Genomic DNA, 21,137 nt, shown 5'->3' on the forward strand with positions numbered 1-21,137 from the left:
ACAGAACACTTGGCAGGAACACTTGAAGCTATTGCTTTGGCTCTCTCAGAATCATTTCCCCAGACACTTTCACTGCACCCTTCGCAAACCTTTAAAAGCACACCGGTTTTATACCGTCTCTGTGGGATTCTTGTCCAGAGACTTCTCCAGTTCTAGCACAGTTTTATGGAAGCCACAAAAGCCAGGTACAGACACAGTCACACCCTGGGCTCCCCTCTTCCCAGGGTTATTCTGCTTAGCTTTCCAGTTAAATGGATCAACTGAGGGGGCAGAGGGGATAGTTTGCAGCTGTAGGGTCCTGCTGACATTCCTGTTTGTGTTCAGGCATGGTTCATGATTCCTGTGAATTCTCCAATAGCGCCAAGAATTGTTTGTATCCAAAGAAAAGGGAAAACTCTTTTGGGATGGGCTTTCTGGACTGCTGCTTCTCTACATCTGGTTCTCTCCTCTTTCCATGCTTTAGGGCAGGCCCCCTATGCACAGACGCTTTTGGGACAGGCTTGGGGAAGTGGCCAGACCAACACCTGCCCACAGCATTTTTCTAAATACAATGCCCTAGGGCTTCCTGTCCAAGGATCTCAAAGCACTGCACACACAAATGAATGAACCCTAACACTCCGGTGAGGTAGGTGATTATCAGCCTAATTTTAGAGATGAAGAAATTACGGCACAAAAAGGTAAAGGCCCAGATCCTCAAAGGTATCTATGCACTGTTGTATTAATTTAGATAGACTATATGGGCCAAAGGTGTTAATATACCCAGTTACTGTCCAATATTAAGCAGTTTTGAACAAGACTTGGGGTTTGGTATACACTGACCTTAGCCTGTTTTCTATCCTGGCAAACACACCAGTAAACACCTTTAAAGTCTTTTATCAGCGACATAGAAAAGAAGGAAAACAGGTTAAGTATTTGAAATATAAAGTAAGGCTTTTATTTTAACAATATTTTTTGTTTTTTAGCTGGAGAGAATTTTTAGAAGGAAAATCCACCTTGTTTCACAGTTTTTAGATGGGATAAAAGATCATTAAAGATTAAATAACTGTCCTTTTTGGGGAAAAGAGAAGAATTTAATTAAGATGGACTGGAGCTGTTGTTAAAGTCTGATCCCATTTCCTAACAGACAAAACAAGACAAAAATACACAAAAGGGATGAGAAAAGAATAGCTAAGATAGAAAATACAGCTGCTGTCTCTGGTGTTGACTTTCACTTGCAACCTCACTGCTGGAGAAACAAAGGCCCAGCACAAGATCTTATTAGCCACTCCAAGGCCTGGCAAACTTGCCCAGCATCAGACTGTTTAGATCTTTGCTTTTAGCTGCCTTTTGTTTTTGGTCACAGGCTTACAACAGTGTTGCAAAATATGTAGTCTTGGCTGGCTAAGTCAGACTCTGATTAGACAGAAGGACAAAGGAGAGGGTTTGGAAAGAGAAGAAATAAGATGAGAGAGAAAGAGAGACAAAGTCTCACATCCCTAGTTGGGATTCAGCTGGAGCCAGTGGAGGTTGTGATGTCATCTGGTTTCCTCTCTGTGGCTGGGTCTGGTCAGGACATCTTTCAGGATTAGGTCGAAGAAGTTCTGAGTTCCAGGTGACTGTGGGAATGGCAGCCATGATGGAGAAGGTCACTTTTTGCCTTTCTCTCATCTCTCAATCAGCCAGCATTGCGACAGCCTTCATCTGTTTGTTTGTATTGTTTCCCCAAGGTCTCCTCTTTTAAAAAAGCCCCCCAAAAGAGCACTGGATGGAATAGTCCATTCTTTTATTATTTTGTTCACCAGGACTAACTTTTGCCACACCAATTTTGGCTTATTGATTTTTGGTCTTACATGGCATTATGTACTAATTTTAACAGTCCCTGAGCTATTTTAGTAGGCCTTTTTGTTTGAACTAATTGAGTTTTTGTCTCCCCTTTGCAACTTTTCCCATTAACATTTGTTATTGTAGGTTATTGTGACACTTCATCAACTTTCACTTACTTTTTAAAGTTGAGAAGGGCCAGTATTAAAGGGTAGCAACCTGGGCAATTGCCCGGGACCCCAAACCACAGGGGGCCCCCGCCAAGCTAAGTTACATCATATCTAGAGAGTCACTGTGGATAAATGTAATGTGAGCATTACAATAATTAATCTCAGAAATAAATCACGCTCAAGTAGAGGTGTTCAAACTGTGGTGCACACCCCTCTAGAGGCTCCAGGGGTAAATGGAGGAACATTTGGGAGGAGTGGAGATGCCAGGCGGTTCGTGCTTTAGCCCCATGCAGCAGGAAGCAGGATGGGGGCCACTTTTTAGTTTCTGCCCTGGGCCCCAGCGAGTCATTTGAGTTTACAATTAAGGTAAATTTGCAGGCCCAGTTATTACAACAGCATCTGACTTGCACTGCCACCAACGGGAGCTGAGAGTCTTTCCTAAATACTTTAAGGATGAGGCTGAAGAAGTGACTGGCCCAAGGTCCGACATGGAGCTAGAGGAAGACCTGGCAGGAGGACCCAGTCCCCTGCTCTGACCAGCCGGCACTATTCCTGCAGAGCTGGTAACCCTTTGTCTGCTCAACTGAACGTGCAGCATTTGGACAAGCTCCGCTGGCTGTTTCTTCCTCTAGCCCCAGTGGCTACGTGCTGACGGGACCTGCTAGTGACGGGGAAGGGGAAGCTGAGGGAAGTGTATCTGCTGCGCTGAGGATCCCTTGGGTCCGGGATGAGCCCAACCCCGCTGTTCCTAGCTGGGGAAGCGATCCCCCGGACCTGCAGGGCGCTCTGACCCCGGGACCAGCTACTCCTTCTGCGGAGATCCGAGGCGCCCTCTACGCGCGCGGCTCCGCAGCCAGCTGTCCCCACCCCTGCGCCTGGCTCCCGGGCAGGCCCCTGCCCCCCAGGCCCGCTCCGCGCCGCGGTGCCCGGCTGAGTGAGAGGCGGCTCCAAGGAGAGGCTCTGCCTGTGCGGCGCGGCGCAGTGCCCACCCTGTGCCCGTGCGCCCCGGGGAGCGGAGAGGAGGGGCCGGGCCGGAGGCGGCTCCCTGGGCGGGGCTGCTCGCTGCCCACGTGCACGGCTGCCCGCTGTGACTGTCCCGGCCCGTCCCTCCTGGGGGCGGCGCCCTGGGCGGTGGCGGCTCGGTGGGTGCCCGGTGCCCCCTCTCGTCCCTGCGCCGTGCGCCCTGGCCCGGGGCAGGGCAAGCCAGGCAGGACTCGGAGGCGGCGCCGCGACAGCAGCTATCCCAGGAATGCGCTGAAGATGGCGGCCGGCAGGCGAGCCCCGAAGAGCGGGCTGCTGGAGCTGCGAGCCCCGGGCGAGCAGTGGCTGCGCGTCCTGGTCACTCTGGCCGAGGACTTCCTGACCCTGAGCCCCGGCAAGGGCGCGGGGCCCGAGGAGCCGCCGACACCGCCCGCCACGGCGCAGCTGAACGGAGGGGAGCCCTGCGCCCAGGTCCCCGAGTCGCTCACCAACGTCAAGCGCACGGTGCGGATCGTGAAGCAGGACGTGGGGGGCCTCGGGATTAGCATCAAAGGTAAGGGAGGGGCGCGGGGGGCGAGGGCTGGCCCTGCCCCAGGAGAGCAGGGTCCGTCCCCGTGAGCTGGACCTGCCGCTTGGCTCCATCCAGGGTCCCCCCTGAGCGCCTGAACTGCCCGTGCCCGTCTCTGCTCTCCCCTCCCGGCCGGGCCGGGCCGGGCCGGGCCGGACAGACAAGCGGCGCGCTGGGCTGGGCTGGGCTGGGCTGGCTGCTGGTCCACACCTGGCAGCGCCCCGCCCCGAGACACAGCTGGAGGCAGACCGTGTCCCGGGGCAGCTCCGGGAGTCGGGCGGGTGCGTCACAGCTTCTGGGTGCCAACTTGGTGTTTGCTAAAGCAGCTGGGGTGCCCCGGACACGGTAACAGCCCCGGACACCCGGGCCCAGCTCACACGGAGCTGGGGGGCTGTTCGCCCAGAGGGAAGGGCTGGGAACTGCTGCTGCTTGTTGCTGTTGGTGAAGCTGGAAATGGGAAAGCGAATCCATCCTAGGCCCCCATCCTGCACTGGGGGGGGGGATTCAGGGTTAGGTACATGCAGAAGAGTAGCCGCACTCAAGTTACACCTTGGCTGGTTCTGGGTCCTTCTTTTCTAAAATCGAAATGTCACGATTTGACATAGCCAGGCAATGGGCAGTTGTTGAAAGTTGCAGCTTTCTGCTAGCAGTGTATTTTTAGGTCTGTTATTTCAGTTACAGGGCTGCATCAGCTCTGAGTTAAAGTGTTACCTTTACATACAGATATAACTTGGCACTACTCCCGCAAAGACTTACACCCATACTTAGCTTACACGCTGTAAGTAATACCATTGAAACCAAGTGCATAAAGTTAGGTGTGTGCATAAACCTTTGCAGGATGGGAGGCAGGGTTTCTTTAAAGTGCTTTTTTATGTGAGGTGTATGCTGGCAGGCTTATGTACGCTGTGTGTGCATGCTGTAAATCTAGAATTGAATAGAGGCTAAGGAGATGTTTAATTAAAACTGTGAGATCAGTTTGTGAACCAGAATTGCTCCTGATTTGCATTGTCTACCTAACCTTAGGTTAGAGCATACAGAAAAAGAGAGCGGGTCTAATGCGTCTAAGGTGGGTGTAGTGATATTGAACAGAAAGGTTACACTGACTATGGGGTGGGTATGAAATTATTCTATGATAAATTATTCCATGAAGTGTAAAAAGAGCTGAGAATTGTTCTCCCTCTACGTCCCACACAATTCAGTTCATGTCACATTCCGTGTCTTTTAATTGTGAATTCTGCTGTGATGGTTTGTGTTTGCCCACCGGCTGGATGCTGGCATTGCATTTGTGTTGTCCTGTTACTGATGTGAAATATATGTATTATAAATAAAAATCTGCAGTCCACCCCACTTACTGAATTAATCTCAGTGAAGGCCGCATTGTTAAAGCACTGCTATCATCACGATCAGCAAAACTCAAATAACCTCATTTGTACAACTTTGCTGCTGAGGGGATGGAAGGAGCTTTGAGGAACAGACAGTTTTAGCACAAACTGAACAGGGCTGTAGGTCTAATTTTCTTGAAGCTGTAGGGTGCAGCTGTTTGTTTTAACAGTTAACACTTCCCAAGCCACCTGGCAGACAGGCAGTTTTGACCTTCAAAATCCAAGACAGAGATAATGCACCTTGTGGGGAAGCTGAGTGAACTCATAGTGGGTTGAAAGGAGGAGCTGTTGGAAAACGCATCTGTTGCCACACCCCTTATGGCTTCTGCCCATAAATATATACTGGGTGTGGTTCACATTTTCATAGAATTAAAGCCAAATGTAGCAGCAGGGTCAGTCTTTTTCAAATGTTAAAGAGTTGGTGTTCTTGCCTCTATAATTTATGTGGGATGGGAAAGAGGAAAGGACAGGGCACATGTGGGAGCTGAATAAAGCATAAAAAAACTAGCCACTGGCTCAAATTCACCATTCCCCCTTGTTTCTTCTTTAGAGAAGTCTTTAATTAAAGTGGCCTGTACATCTAATAATAATCGGATTCTTTTGTGTCTGTTTTGCCCTTAATCAACATCTGTCTCTCTCTGTTTTACAGTTGAGATGACTGCAGCCTTAGAGAGCTGTTGCTGTATATTGATCTTTTCCAACTACAGAACTTTAACGGTGGTGTGGGGGGATGCTGAGGAAGAGATTCCTCATCCTGCGGTATAGAAATATGGAACTGGGCACATATTGTGCGTTCAGTCTCTTGAGGGAGGGCTCTTTACCCAAAGCCCTTGTTTAATAAAGTCTATCCAGAGGAGCAAAAACATAACTTCTTTCAGTATGTTCACAAAACGAATAGAGCTCAGATTGGTTCACTGAAGGCTAGAGGTCTGTCTCTGTTCCGTCTTGGCTGAGCCCTTGCCGAAATGTTCCTACTGCTTTCATAAATGCTACCGGGGAAAAAATGTAGCCATCTAGATCCAGATTCTCAAGAGTTCATTTGGCTGCCCAAATGGGAGCTGAAAAGTTTTGAAAAATTCTTTTGAATTTTGAAAATTTGGCCACTGGAGTGGTAGCATAACCAACATTTGTTTAGAGCGACTAGGCTGATATCTTCTGTATCTCCTTCATGCTTTCCCCACTGCTGGAGGGGCTTCTTTGTGGAGGAATGCAGTGCAGTTGCACAGAAACATGTTCTGATCCCTTTGGATAGCTCAGATATGGGACTTCCCATCTCTATATGTTTGCCTTCAGATATTAATCTATCTGTATTTCAGATATTCAGTGGGTCTATAAACAGCCCATAGAATCAGTTTACTCATCTGTATAATCTGATCTCCTTTGTAAAGCACTTTGAAATCTACTGATGAAATATACAAGTACTATAGAAGAGCTAGGAATTGTTGATGATAGTAATAAAAAAGCCACTAAAACCTTCAAGACGTGCATTTTTGCATATACTGAGCATCAACATTGCCTCGTTTTTATAACCTTTCTCCTCCCTTCCTCTATTCCTGTCCCAACGTTTCTCTGCTCCCTTTCACTGTCTTGTGTGAATTTTAGACTGTAAGCTCTTTGGCTATTCTAGGGTGAATTTCATTGGCTCTCTTCCATCCTGGATCTGGGAAACCTTTTCGTCGAAACTGATAGCATCCACAAAAAACTTTGGTTTCGATGAATAGGTATTTTCCAATAAAAAGTGTTCTGTCTAAAAATTCCTGCCTGGCTCTAGTTAGCACGAAGGTACTCCTTCCTAGGAGACATGTTACTCCGTTCAGTTAACGCTTGATTTTGGCAATGTCCCATGCAAAAGTACTAACAATCCAAAATGGGAGCCATAAACCGTTACAGCTGTTTGTGCAGCTCCGACGGTTACCGTTAGCGCGTTGGCAGGCACTACAATTGTGCCACTTTTCCATTCAAATGCAGTAAATGTCATAGTTGTATGTCAGACTTTACCACCAAAAAAATGAACATTGAGGGGGAATCTAAAGGAAGCTGAGGCTGTAGGTGGCTTCTGTTTCTCTGAGGAAACGAGTGGACCTGAAAGAGCCTCCCATGAAGTGCACACCTAGGTATGTCCCAGTGGTTCTCAGACCTTTTCATGCTGTCGACCACTTCCTAAGACGGTGACCCTTCCTGAGCCCCTTTCCTCCCAGCTATGGGCGACTGCAGAGTTGAGAGACTATTACTCCATCTGGCCAGGGACTATTGCCACATTTCTCACTATAGTAGATGAGGCCCACATTCTTCAAGTTACATAGGTGTGTAACTCCCACTGACTTGGAGTTAATCCTGCTGATTTGAGTGTCTTAAAAGTTTTACCAAACAAACACAGAAATGCCCCTTATTGCAGTGCCTAAGTGCCTCACAAACGGAAATGTGTTTCTCCTCCCAACCCGATTGTGGGGTAGGGAGGTATTGTTATTCCCCTTGTGCAGGTGGGGAACTGATGCCCAGAGAGAAATGAAGTGACTTGGCTGAGGTGTCACAGCCTGTTTCAGAGCAGGGTGGAAGAGCCCAGTCCAGGCAATGCATTTTATAATATCAGGACTTTATCAAGACGAAAACAAATGAGCTTTAATGCAATGTGTACAGCTACGTGGTATCTGCCCGTCCCATCCACCGGCGTGTCTTTGTTACTCCTTGTTTCTGGATGTGGTATTATCCAATGTTTGTTGTTACAGTTGTTACATTGCAGTACAACCCAGTTAGGATCAGGCCCATGGGTCTTGGCAATGTAGAGCCACGTCCAAGATGCAGTCCCTGCTACGAAGAGTTTGCAGTCCAGCTGGGTCACCCTTCTGTGCCTGCATCCCTCTGTACTCTGGACTTCCTTGGTCATTTCCCAGTTTGACCCAGGCCACCTGTGTGTTTGCTAAACTTCTCATTTTGGTGTCATCCACAGACATGGTAGCAGTGGAATTCTCACTAAAGAGACTCTGAGGAGTGCTGGATATGAGACAGTCGCGTAGGGAGCAGATCTGTGTTTTCTTTTCTTTGCATGTCACTTTGGCGTGTAGTCAGAAGAGCCTCTAGAAACTCTGTGAGAGGCCTGGGTTGGGGTGGAATAAGCAGCAAATATCCCTGCTGGGAGACTAAGAGATGCCTCATCCATGTGGCAGGAGCTGCTTTGTCCTGCTTCTGCTGCTCAGACCACAGACTCAGAGCCATTGCTATCAATCATACATGTAGCAACTGGCTGAAACCAAAATTGAGGAATCTCAGATTTCCAAGAAGGGGGCCAGTCTCTGGAATTCTTGCCTCCATGAGCTATTTGGCAGAATTTATATTCTGAGATTCAAGCAAGAGAAGGATAATTGCTTAGAAGCTAGCAGGATCTCTGGGCTTACATAGGGTCAGATGCTTACCTCCTCTGATTCCTGCTCCTCTTCATGGTCTGCTGGGTGGGTGGGTGTGTCAGTTGTTTTTTGGTCTTCATCTGGAGTGTTGTGTAGGGATCATCTGTTATTTCATGTGGGTTCTGCCCACCAGATTCTGTTGCCTAGATGCAGGGCAAGATCAGGCATAGATGGGCCTCAGGTCTTTCCATGCACTGGACTAATACCTGTATGTAACACTGCTTCTCCTGCATGTAAATAGGCAAAGTAAAGGTTTCACAAGTGACCGTGCTGACCTGCTGCATAACTATTCTTTAGCTCACATGCAAAAATGGTGCTCCAGTTTCTCTGCAAGTTCCAAAGACACCACACAAATAGATCCCCAAGCAGCAGAGGGGTTTGAATAGCATCATGTTTGGTTAAAGAATAGTGAGTAGCTGATAAATTCAGCTACTTTGTGGAGATGAACAAATATCCACGTCACTTCACTTCCCTGTGCCTCCTTTTCCGCTCCAAACCTCTGCCTGTCTTATCAATTTAAAGGTAAACTCTCTAAGGCAGGGAGGGTCACTCGCTACGTGTGTGTGCAGCACCTAGCACAGTGGGGGTGGATTGTGGCGGGGTCTCACGGTGCAACCGCAGTACAAGGAAGTAATGGCAAAAGTAATGAAAATGATTTTCTACCCAAAAAGGACACCAGAGATTGTGAATATGGTGCATCACTGGGGAAAATGAGCTAACTCTTCATCTAGCAGCACTCAGATTTGTCTAAGGAGACTGCTGTCTAGATAGTACCTTCCTCCTTTTCTATATAAATGGTCTCTAACCACTTCCTTTCTCCTTTTCCTTTAAGGCGGCCGAGAGAATAAAATGCCCATCTTGATTTCCAAGATCTTTAAGGGGCTGGCTGCAGATCAGACTGAGGCGCTGTATGTAGGAGATGCTATCCTCTCCGTTAACGGGGCAGACCTTTCTGAGGCGACGCATGACGAGGCAGTGCAGGCGTTGAAAAAAACAGGCAAGGAGGTGGTCTTGGAAGGTAAGTACCAGAGTAGACCTGTGTGTGAACAAGGCAAATGTTGCTCGTGAGACTGTGTGTGCTTTCCCCATGGCTGAGATACACAAACGCACTCCCTAAACCCACAGGAACTGCTGGGCTGGTAACATGGCCATTCTGTAAGCCAATGGCATTTGCTGTTAGTTTTTATTTCTGCAGAATATATCTAGGTTCAGTGCTGGGGTGGTGTCACAAAGGGTTCTTTGGGGACTCTCCCCACCATGTGCCCAGATGCTCTGGAAAGGGCCAGAAATGTCCAAAATGCAGAGCATGGGGCTCTCGACTAGTCCAGGCATGAAACAGGTAACAAAGGCAGAGTGACCAAATGATGGACCATGCGAAGAAAGTCTCTACTTTGAAACTTTTAATGCTGAGGGAAGTCCACATGCCCCCTCTGGCATCCTGACCCCCTTGGGGGTTTCACTTAGCCCTGCCAAGGCCATGAGGGTCTATGCTGAGATTCCCTGCTGGGGGGTGCCCACATGAGCCAGTCTGAACAGCAAGGGATTTTACATGCCAGATGTGCTGCAATATGGAGGTGCCTGCTCTTTGCAATGGTGAGGGCTGTGCTGGCAGTTTGCCAGGAGCCTGAGGACCTACTTTGCATATATATATTTACATACCACTTTTAATTAAAAAACAAAATATGCACAAACCATTCTATCCGCTGATCCTGAGAGCGGGAAATAGTTGCTGGGATCTCCCTGAATAGATGGATAGAAACGGCATGTTCTTTCCGCTCGTTCTCCCAACAACAAGCGCTTGGGGCTCACCAGCTTTGCCCACCCCCTTCAGGGGGTCGCAGGGAGAGGGGGGCTGTAGGGCTGGACTCTAAGCCACCTTGGGGCTGCACTCTGGGTTAAATATGGCATTTCAGCTCAACTCTGCATTGCCTGGCTCACCCCAGATCTTAATGGATGTTTCTTTGCCTTCTGGGATCATGATGCTGATGCTAGTGGCTGGATCTGGTGTAGGTGCAGTGCAGGCTTCCCCATGGGCTCGGCCACAGTTCTTACTTGAATTTCCCCCACTGCTCAGTCCTGACCTCCAGCACCCCCTGGTATTAAAGTGCAGGGCCTCGTCTGATCAGACTCTGTTAACCTGGTGTGAATGGTGCTTGCTGATGGAGATAAATGTCTGGAATGATGATATCACATTTCATCTTCAAATGCTTTGCAGACATGCGCTGATACCTCTGCAGGGGAGCCTTCAAAGCTAGGCTCAGACTGTGCTCTCCACTTCACCCCTAGATGTACACAGGCGGAGAGGGGATAACTTATCCCAAGGTCTCAGAAGGAGTTGGTGTCAGAAAGTAGGAACCTAGGCCCACGTTAGACCTGGGTGATCGATGGTTTTAAACTGAGTTTAGATCTTTACATGAGCAATGCAATGCACTGAAAGCATGAGACCAAAACAATAAAATCACAAGGGAGAAGAGTTGTTTGTGTTAAATTTGTAGCGACCCTACAGTGTTTTCTGGTTGAACATCTGGGCTGAAGTGATAAAAATATAGAAAACGGGGATAATCGGTCACCAGGTGCAGGGTTTAGCCCTAAAACTCCCTTTTTGTCTTTGGCTAACATCCATTAACCAGCAACGGCATCATTTGTTTGTTACTGGGTGTGAAAAGCCAGGGTTCCTAAGGGTTCTTTGTCAGAGCTTTTCCTTACTGCTCTGCAGTCACACCATCATAGGAAGGCGTCTCCTAGGCCTGAACTTGTAAGAATTTTGGCCAGTGCTTATAACCGAGTTGCTGCCAGGGTATAAAATACAAGAGTGTGGATGCTTATATTGGTGTTTTGGATGCAGCCAGCCCCAAGTGGCCCTTTGGGACAAATAAAGGAATGCTTGTGTGGAAACGGAGTGCTGGTAAACCTTAATAACTGTATTAGGAAAATAATTGCCAACACTGAGCGTGGATTAGACCCAAGGCTTGGCTGAGACCATCACATTAATTTTCACGTGTGTCCTGTTGAGATTTGAACCTCGTTATTCAGAGATGAAAATCCAGTAAGCTGGGAAATCCTTTCAGCTCCCTGTTCTAAACTCTGTTTCGAAGAGAACCTTTTAAGTGTAATGTTGTTTGTTTTATTTGAAATACCAGTAAAAGCTCAGGATAGCCAGAGCACGGAGCGTTCCGGTCACATCTCTTCCCACCCATTCCACCCTGGCATGCCCCTATGCTGAGAAATGCCCCCCTACAGGATTCCAGTTCCCTTCTTGGCCCCGCACACTACCAAAGCAGCATAAAGGGGCCATAGCAGGGGCTGGAATCTGGCCCTCAGTCAGACAACATGTACAATTTGTTCTGTGTAACACTGAGTCTCTAGGGCGGGTGGTGTAAATATGCCAAGATATAAACCCTTGAAAATCAAAGTTTAATAATGGAAGTTAGAATGGCCTAGTTCTTATGCAGCATCTTTCCTCCTGAATACCCAATCCGCTCCCTCATCCTCACCTACAGCATCATGAACATACTGAAAAAAAGTCACCATTACAAAATACCATCCCCCAGATGCCCGTGACAGAGGAGCTGTCACCCGGGATCACAACTCTGACTGATCTGTAAAACTAGACTGACTTGAATAATGGCCAAAACATTGTGAGAACCATCAGAGCTTTGTGATGCGGTGAAAGAGCGGGACTGTCCTGGGAGGATGATGAGAGATCTCTTGTCTTTCCTGATCGCAGTTGTGACTGCCTGGCATGTCGCAGAGCTATAAGGAGAAATGAAGTGTTAAGGCAAGGTGAGCTGGCGGTTAAGGGCCGTGGGTATCTGAAGGTTTCCACTGTACAGAGACTCACTGGATCCAGACCCTTAGGAGAAGACTCTCATGCTGCCTAGCATCTGATCCAGCAGACTGAACTGCTGGGCAGTGGGAAAGGTTAACCCCGCAGTCACTGGAGAGAGGCTTGTGTCCGATGTGGTCTGTCTGCTCTCTCGTGAGAGAATGCCTATGTTCTCTGTGAAGCGGAGGGGCCAGTAATGCTGTGTGGAGGGAGAGCCCCAGGAAGGCTGGGCTGGGAGAGGTGAGGTCATTGAGATTAGTGGGGCCTGTGCATTAGCCTGGCCTTCCTGTCAAACAAGGGGGAGAGTCTGACATTGCACTTAGCTGCTTCACGCCCAGCCGGCCTCTCGCTCCCAGGCAGAGTGAAGGTGAATTGGCACATGAAGGGGCAAACTTCTAGAGCGCTCATGTAAAGTTTTGGTGTGGAGCGCCAATGTCCTGGTTGTGACCTGCCTCCTCCTCCCCCTTCTGCCAGAACAGTCACGAGGATGAATGGGCCAGGCCGGGATCCCTCTGAGTTTTGGCCGTACCCCCAGAGAAGCCTCTCTCAGTCAGCAGGTCAATGGCAAACTGGTTAGCCTTTCCCCAGTGTTTTACCTTAAAGCCAGGGCCAGAGCCTCAACTGGCGTATAGCTGCTTACCCTGCTGATTTCCGAGGAGCTGCGACTTGGCCACGGGTGCATATCCTAACGCTGTCCCTGAGGTGGACACATCCTTCAGTCCTCGGGCTGGATTTAATGCTGGGGAGAGGTGCTAGGTTGACATCTCATGAGACGGAAGCCTCTGAGTATGCACAGCAGCCGGGCAGTCCAGCTCCCTCCATGCTGCCTCCCGCTAGCATGCTTCAGAGACAGAAGAACATAAGAACGGCCATCCCAGGTCAGACAATGGTCCATCTAGCCCAGAATCCTGTCTCTGACAGTGGCCGGGCCAGGTGCTTCTGAGGGAATGAACAGGACAGGGCAATTAGTGAGTGACCCGTCCATCCCCTGTCATCCAGTCCGAGCTTCTGGCCATCAGAGGTTTAGGGACATGCAGCGCATGAGATTGCATCCCTGACCATCTTGGCTAGTAGCTATAGATAGATCTGTCCTTCATGAACGTACCTGGTTCTTTTTTGACCTCTGCCAGGGTCAGAGCAGAGCGCTGCCTCCCAGTCCCACGGACAAGTGCAGGCCTTGGCCTCTCTGCTGGGGCAAGTTGAACTGGTGGCTTTTGTGGTCTGCGCACCAGTCTGCTAGATCCTGGACTGTGGCCGGCCAGCCAGCCATTTAGCCTGTAGAACAAGGGCTAATCCTGAGGGACCAGGCCTGTTGCCCACCTTGGACCACCCATGCGGGCAGCAGCCTTTGCGGAGTTTCCTACTAGATCATTCCTTTAAAGGGTGGGCCAGGCAGAGAGGTCAGAACTGTGATGCAGTGGGTACCCAGGGATCCATCAGGGCCTGGGGCGCCCCTTTGGAGGAGCTCTTCTCCTTGGAGGTCATGGAGTCAGAGCCACGGCAACTTTCTGCGAAGATTCCCCTCTGCTTGCCTGAGGGGACAACGCACACTGTGCGCCTCTGCCACTGGAGAGCGCTGCAGGGGTGCAGTGGGGACACTCCCCACTTCCAAGCAGGCAGAGAGGGGGGGAACTGGATCTGCAGCACCCCCTCCCTGTGCACATCCTGGGAAGGCCTCTGGCCCTCAGTATTAAATACTTTTATGAGCAGCCTTTTTCTTTTGCCCTTTTGGGCTCCCTCAGTGGTCACTGTGGCAGAGGGAGAGCGTCTCTGGGCTGCCGGGGTTGTGGGGAAAGCCGGGGGTGGGTATAATGAATCCATGGGCTGCCCACATGACTCTGGGAACATAGGCCTGTCTGCCATTTGCCCGAGCAGGCCTGCCTTACCCGGCAGCAGATTTGGTCACGCTCAGACACAACCGCTACCCTGCGAGGTGTCACGGGAGCAGGACGAGCTGTCAGCATAAGGCTGTTTAGTAACTTCCAACTTCCACAACACCTTCCATCTAGCCCAGTTCCTTGACTCTGGCAGTGACCAGACCCAGCTGCTTCAGTGGATGGTGTAATCTCTTCCCCTCCGTCCCATGCCCCTATAAAGGACAATCGGACAATGACCGGCCTTAGAGGAAATCCCTCCCTACCCTGGAGATCTAGTCTTTGCTTTCTGTCCTGAACATGGAAGCTGATATCCCCGATACCCTTTTAATCCTAGCTGTGTGTATTCTTATTATTCATATGTGTGTCCCGTCCTTTTCTGAGTCCCACTAAACTCTTTGCCTGAGCAATAGCTTGTGGCAGAGAATTCCACTGACTATGCCATGCATTGCGCTTGTTCTTGTATGTTCAGAAAGGGTTCATAGGAACCCTGATTTGTGTTTCTATACAGTGCATTCTGTGTGTCTCATATTTTTCTCCTCCCTTAAATAATAGTCCTAACCATTTAAATCTCTCTTCCTATTGAGACTTCCCAGGCTTCGCACTACTTCTCTTACACTTTCTTGTGCCTTTTCTATTTCTGCCATATTGTTTTGGAGGCACAGAGAGGTGAAGTGATTTCCCCTGCATCGTGCCGTGACGCAGTGGCAAGGCTGAACATAAAGGCCAGGCGTCCTAACTCCCACTAGGTGCTCTGACCATAGCGCACAAATGACGAACGTGAGAAGTGCTTTCTCTCGAGCAGGTAGACGGGGCAGTGAAGTGGGTACGTCTAATGTCGCAGCAGTTAGGGAAGGGCAAGAGACTCTGTGGAGGGGGAGTAGAGGGAGTAGGGGAAGGGTGTGGGAGAGGGAAAGCTCTCCAGATCCACAAAAGAGGGGAAGGAAATCTTTGGTGTAGAGGGAAACGTTATAACATCTTTGCAAAGGGGTCTGTAGGAGGGAGGAGCCTTTCTCTTGCAGATTCTCAATCCACTAAACAATAACCTAAACTCTACTTTCTCCATCTCTGTGTCCCATCAGCCCTATGCCTACAGGTGTAGGGCAGCAATTGCCCCAGCTGTGCCGAGAGGGGGCCATTTTCCAGGCACAGCTAGACTCACCCTTCCAGGGAGACCCCCTGGATCACATGAGGATAGAGAATCAAGGTCTGCGGGCTTGAAACTGTTTCCCATTCAGCTCTGCTAATCACAGACCCCAAAGAGGCACTCAGATCTGGGGAGCTCTCTGGGGTCCAGACTTGGCCTGTGTCAACAGGAAAGTTGTTCTCTTAGGCGCCAAATGCTTTCTTCCCTTCTTCTTTGAATCTGGAGGGCTTTCCCTCCCCCACCCTATTCCCCAAACTGCATTGTCTCTAAACTCTTTTTAGCTTTACTCAGCCCTTTCTGCGGCTTGGTTCCTCCTCTCTGGAACCACACAGCATCCTGTGGAATGTGCTGCTCTGCACAGCTGCTGGAAGTTGATCTTTTAACCAAAGAAAAACACAAGAACCCCTTTCTCTCTGGGCCTGTGAAATTCCTTCCTCAAACCTCTCTCTCTTTCTCTGGTGTTTTTCTCTTTCCTTTGGCTTGGGTTTGTTTCCTTTTCTCCTAAAGGTTCTGGATGGGGCTGAGATGAGCTGCCTCCTCTATAGGTAGAGAGATCGCAGGAGGCCCCTCTTCCCAGACCTGAACTGTTTACTTGACCTGCTGATAATAGTTCAGTGCTGAGCAGCAGAGATCACCGCAGCAGTGAGGCCTCTGCAGAGAGGGCTTCACTGTAATTCGCTGGGACTCAGATGAGATCTTTAATCAATTAAAAATCCCAGCAGGTGAACTCCAAAGGGAAGCTGGAGAGGTTTGCTTCTGTGTTGAGGGGCTTTGTGTCTTTGTTTGATTAGTTTGCAGCCTCTCAGAGGCTAAGCAGCAGAAGGTATTGGTTTCCCACCACTCAATGGGGCTGGATGCAGATAACCACTTGAGCATGGCAGGTCCCTGTTCGCTTCATTGCAGGAGAGCCAGTTCAGGTGTCTGGGCTAGAGTGAAAGGAAATAAGATGTCCTAGCTCGGTGCATGCTTATTTCCTTGACTGTTTCCATTGCTGAGATACCAAGGAAAGTGGTGACAGCTCCAGCACTATGAGTTCACTATATAGACTTGTAATGCTCCCAGGTTGTGGGGTTGGGACAGTACCTATCCTTCATGCAGCTCTGCTCCCCTCTGAGCAGGTATGTTCTGAGTCTTGCTAAAATGCTCGTCTGCTGAGCAAGGGCTTGAGCCACACAGCTGAGCAGCTGGGAGGCTGGCGTGCTCCAGCTGTGCTCAAAACCATTGTTGGGAGCCATCCAGCATCGACAGTGGGGTGAGCTCCATACGGGTGTTCCCAGTCGGATCGCCCTGATTCTCAACTTTCCTCTGGCAAACCTGGAAGCCCAAGGTGGAGATACTGTGCTAGCAAAATGCTTCATTCCCATTTCCCTTTCCAGCCACGGCTTGTTTTGCAGGCTGCCTGGAACCCCAACCCGGTGCATTTCACAAAAGTACCAATCCATTGTCTGGTTTGGTTTGCTCCAGTCAGCATCCTCCAGCCTCAGACATATTCCCAGCACTGCCTTCTGCCTCAACTGATTCCAGCTGCACAGCTTCTCCCCGGGGGGTCTGACCAGCACACAGTCTCTGGTTTGCCTCCAAAAATGTTAAATGGAAGCAGATGGGTGAGCACTAGGTCCTGGGGCAGTGGGTGGGAAGTGAGGAAAGGGGCTGAGACTGTAGATAGAGCTGAAGTCTTTTGCCAGTCGATCTCCCTGGATACCTGAAAGAAGGTGGCTTGGAATTTGGGATTTTCCTGGTCCACCCAGGGAAATATTTCTGGGCGAGCTGAGAGACAGAGTCTCTGCTAACCTGGCTGACACACTAGGCTAGTTAGGGATCTATTCTTTGCTTCTGCACGGTTGGGCCAGATTCTCTGCTGACTCCATGGAATCCCAAGAGAGTGTCCCAAAGAAAAGCAGTCAGCACTTCCATAACTTCATCTGTCCCAGGCTCTCCAAGCACTGCCTGAACTTTCTGTTGCCCACGAAGCGAGGCAGGCAGCTCGTTCTATGTTATGCCCACCCCAACCCATAATACAACACCTGTGGGGTGTCTGAGGGGGTGGCTGCCCTGCGATTGGTGGCGGGGAGTGATTGCAGCAGTAGACATACCTCAGCTAGCTTCAGTCTGGCAGGCTCGGGCATCAGAGCAGGGAAACCCCAGCCTCCCATGTTTCAGAATGGGCCGTGCATTGCAGACCCAGCCTCACGCTAGGCCATGCAGGTTCCCTCCCACTGACGGTGAAGTTCTGCCTTTGGTGGTGTCGCTGGCAGTGACTCAGCGATGTGCCTGTGCTGACTGGTCTTCAGATGCCCCCTAGGGCAGCTCTGCTCAGACCTGTGCTATAAAGTAGCCCCCATTTAAAAGTGCAACATGCCAGGCCTTTGTGCAGGAGAGGGACCCCTGGAGCTGGGTCAGGGAGCGCAACTGACTCCAAAGGTCATCGCAAGGGTCCATGAGCTGCAATGGGCAGACAAGAGTCAAAGCAGGGAGGATTCTGATTTTACAGCTGTGCCCTGTGTTCCTTCCAAAACTTAGAGACATGACTGACTGTAATATCGCACAAGTGCTTTCAGTCCTCCACGCTCCCCTCGGCGGTAGCCTGACAGATGGAGCTGGCTGCGCCGTTTGTGCAGAGCCAGAGCTAAGAGTGCTGTCTGCTGCTCTCAAGAGGGTGTAGAGAGGGAAACCTGCTGAATCAGTCAGCTCTGCTCTGCCAGGAAAGCTGCTCAGCCTGCACGCACTGAGCACACAAGGGCTGGCCATGGCCATGAACTCTCAGGTTACTGTGCATGTCGAGAGCTGGGCAGAAGAGGAGGGGGCGAGAAAGCTGGTGTTCAGGGTAACCACGGCATAGAACTTGCTTAGACAAGCGGCTGCTGGTGGGTAGAACAAAATCATGAGCAGCCCAGGGCAGAATTGCTGCTGCGAGCTGAGTGATCTGCCCCTCGTACAGGGCTGTGAAAAAGAAGCAGGTTGCAGTAAAAGTCCATGGGACAGAACAGGATGGCGGAGGGGGGCCACGGGGCACCCCAGCATGTTCACACAGTTCTCCAGACTAGATCCTAACATGTCTCTGAACTCGGGCCGTGGGGCTCTGGGTGCATGTTTCCTGGCTCAGGTCCGTCTCTGATCCATGCCTTGTTCAGACTGATTGGCCTGTGAAATCTGCGGGCTGGGAGGTGCCTGAGACTAGAAGAGGAAGCTCACCTGAGATTTCTGAGGTTCCTGGCTCCTGGCTGGGTTGGCAGAGCTGCTGGGAGAACCGTCCTTGTGCCGTTTCTGTGCCAGCTGTAGTCAGGATCAAGGATTACAGAGCTGTGCAGAGATAAAATTAACCAGACACTCTGGAGCCTCAGAAATATTTCCCTTTGAGACCTGAGTGAAGGGTTAGCTGTCTCTGAGCTGTTTCCCTGTCCCAGTGAGCGTCTGCCTGGGTCAGGGGCTCTGACAGGTTTGCATTAGTTGTTCCCTTCCCCTGTGGCCCCTCGTTGCTTGTGCCAGCAGTTTTAATTCTCCAATAACAGGGCGCGTCTTGTATCAGCCAGTGGACTAGACTCTGCCATGGTAGAACTGCTCAGGACTTGGCTGTTTCTCTCTATTCCATCCTTATGAACGCAGCAGGCGTCCTAAGGAGTGATTTCTGCGTGCCTTGATTATCAATAAATACCACTGTGAAGCCACCATCTTGGGTGACAGCAGGGACCTCCAGAGCCAAGTGCGTGAGCGGCCATAGGATGGGGTGAAGAGCCAGGCCCCTCTAGCTGGGGCTGACAGACTCACATCGTCTGTGGATTGGGCACAGAGGTGGAGCTGTGCCACACAGTGACCAGTGGCGTCGTCTCTTCCTGGCCTCTCAGTTGTGGCTCCTCGCTGGGGGCCAGGCACTGATGTGGCTATTAGTCAGTGGGAAAATGGCATTCCCCTTTTCGTTCCCAGATCTGCTGCGTCGGCACCTTCCAGGTCCCCACAGCTTGAGGCTTAAACCAGGGCCTGTAGAGGCGACCCTTACCTGGCAGAGACAGCAGGAACCACAATGAGGTTGTCTCCTCTGGGAGCGGCTTTTTGCACAGCCTCTTGTCGAGACAATAAGACCAAGCACCTGACTCTTCGGGCACCTTTCAAGTGGGGTCAGGTTTCTAGTGCTGGCCCATCTCTGGGGCAGGCCCCTTGGTTTGTGGCTCTGGGATGGGAACTGTACATTCCTTGCTTGTGCCTGTGGAGTTGGCACAGGTGTTAATGTCATGGCAGTGGCTGTGAAGAGGCTGTTACGTTGTTTTTAACAGGAGACTGTTCTCTGAGTCAATTTGCCCCCATGTGTAGCTCCATGCCTTTGTAGCTCCCGGAGGACGCCCCTGAACCCCCTCTCCAGCACCCTGTGCTGCTCCTGGGCCAGCTCCACGTTTTTTCAATTAGCTTTGAAAATTTTCCATAGGCCTCCAAGACCACAGCATCGCAATAATGATGTGCACCAGGGCAGAAATAAGGCTGACTCAGCTCCCTGTGATTTCTAATCATGTCAGCCCACACACCACGGAGCCTGACCACTAAGGAGCAGCGCCGCCTCCCTTCTCATAACCAGCTGCCCTGCCGTTAATGAGACTGAGTTTATGTGTGCTTGCAAAACAGACCCTCTTTCTCTGAGTATAGTCATACAATAATGCATGATTTTTCCAGGTAGAAAACTTTATTATGAGCGAGCTACAGTTGTAGGTAAATATAACTGTCTTAGAACTCTGCTGAATGTAGGAAACTCAGTTATAGTTCCATGAACAAGCTTAATTTTGACCCCAGGTATCTGCCCACTGCCTCCCTGACTGATGGTCTCTGTTTGCATCCCATTCAGAGAGTCCAGCAAATAAGAAATTTATTTGGGCATAAGCTTTCGTGGTCAGAAATCCACTTCATCGGATGCATATAAATAAATTTGTTAGTCTTTAAGGTGCCCAGGATTCTCGCTGTTTTTCTTATTGGAGAATTTTGTTAGCTTTCTAGAAGGCATTTGTGTGAATAGCTTTTCAGGAAGTAACAACAGATGATCGCATCCTCTGAGGCAGAGATGACGTATTTAGCTCTATCAAAAGACAACCTGTGTTCCATGAAACACAAGATGACCAAGTATTCAAATCAAAGTAACTCAGCAGAATGCATGACCTGTGTGAACCTGAGCAGCGTAGCTGGTTCAGTTTGCCAACTCCTGGCAAAGCCATAAATCAGTGAAGCTCTGAATTGGGCCTAGGATGAGACTGGGACCTGTTGGATCAATTAAAGATTCAAAATTCCATAGTCAATAAACACCAGATTTTACACCTAATCTTTCGGGCACATCTTTGTACACTTGTCCTCATCCTGGAGTATTGAATTCAGCTTCAGACCTGAATCTTCTAGGCCAAGCCATTTTTGAGATACATCTGTGAGCCTGTGTGTGTACGTATGAAAATGATCTCTTCCCCCACCCTGCCAAAATTTTTGTGGGTTTGTCTACACTGGAATCGGAGGTGTAATTTCCAGCTCAGAAAGACATACCTGCACTAGCTCTGATTGAGCTGGTGCACTAAAGATAGCAGATTAGCTGCGGTGGCACAAGTGGTGGGGGTTTATGTGTGCTAGCCATCCCAAGTAAGTTCCTGTCTGAGACCCTGGGTATGTACTCGGGTGGCAAGCCCCTCCTGCCGCTCACACCATTGTGACTACACTTCTGTTTTTACTGTGCCAGTTCAATGAGAGCTAGTGGGAAGATGGCTGTCTGAGCTGGGAACCGCATCTCTAGCTCCACTGGAGACAAACCCTGGAGGTGCAAAGTGACCTTCCTGCTGCTCATAGGAGAGTTTGTAAAGGTTTCTATTTACTTTTGGTTTTGCACCATTTTACTTCATCTTTTTCCATGATTTTGATGTCTTGCACTGTGCCCAAAAAACCTTCACGGCAGTGGAAGAGCTCGGAAACGCATCTCCGGACTGCACTGAATTAATGATCTAGAGGATGGGGTAGATTGCACCCTCAGCA

The 21,137-nt window shown here is 49.9% G+C and overlaps 1 protein-coding gene across 4 annotated transcripts in view; it reads left to right on the plus strand.

Annotated features, from left to right (window-relative positions):
* Positions 1-21,137, plus strand: part of SNTA1 (syntrophin alpha 1) — a 100,404-nt gene that overhangs the window by 26,997 nt on the left and 52,270 nt on the right. Inside the window, exons 1-2 of one of the 4 annotated variants that reach the window (XM_067554498.1) lie at positions 3,048-3,504; positions 9,135-9,320. In XM_067554498.1, coding sequence (XP_067410599.1) covers positions 3,231-3,504; positions 9,135-9,320 — 460 coding nt within the window. In that variant the 5' untranslated portion in view covers positions 3,048-3,230. Of the gene's footprint in view, positions 1-3,047; positions 3,505-4,276; positions 4,298-9,134; positions 9,321-21,137 lie in introns of those variants that run through there. The other 3 variants (XM_067554494.1, XM_067554496.1, XM_067554495.1) reach the window with 3 other exon arrangements.

The sequence above is a fragment of the Emydura macquarii genome, unplaced genomic scaffold (assembly GCF_026122565.2).
Source record: "Emydura macquarii macquarii isolate MOO-44397 ecotype Brisbane River unplaced genomic scaffold, CSIRO-AGI_Emac_v2 contig_1483, whole genome shotgun sequence".
Taxonomy (NCBI): domain Eukaryota; kingdom Metazoa; phylum Chordata; order Testudines; family Chelidae; genus Emydura; species Emydura macquarii.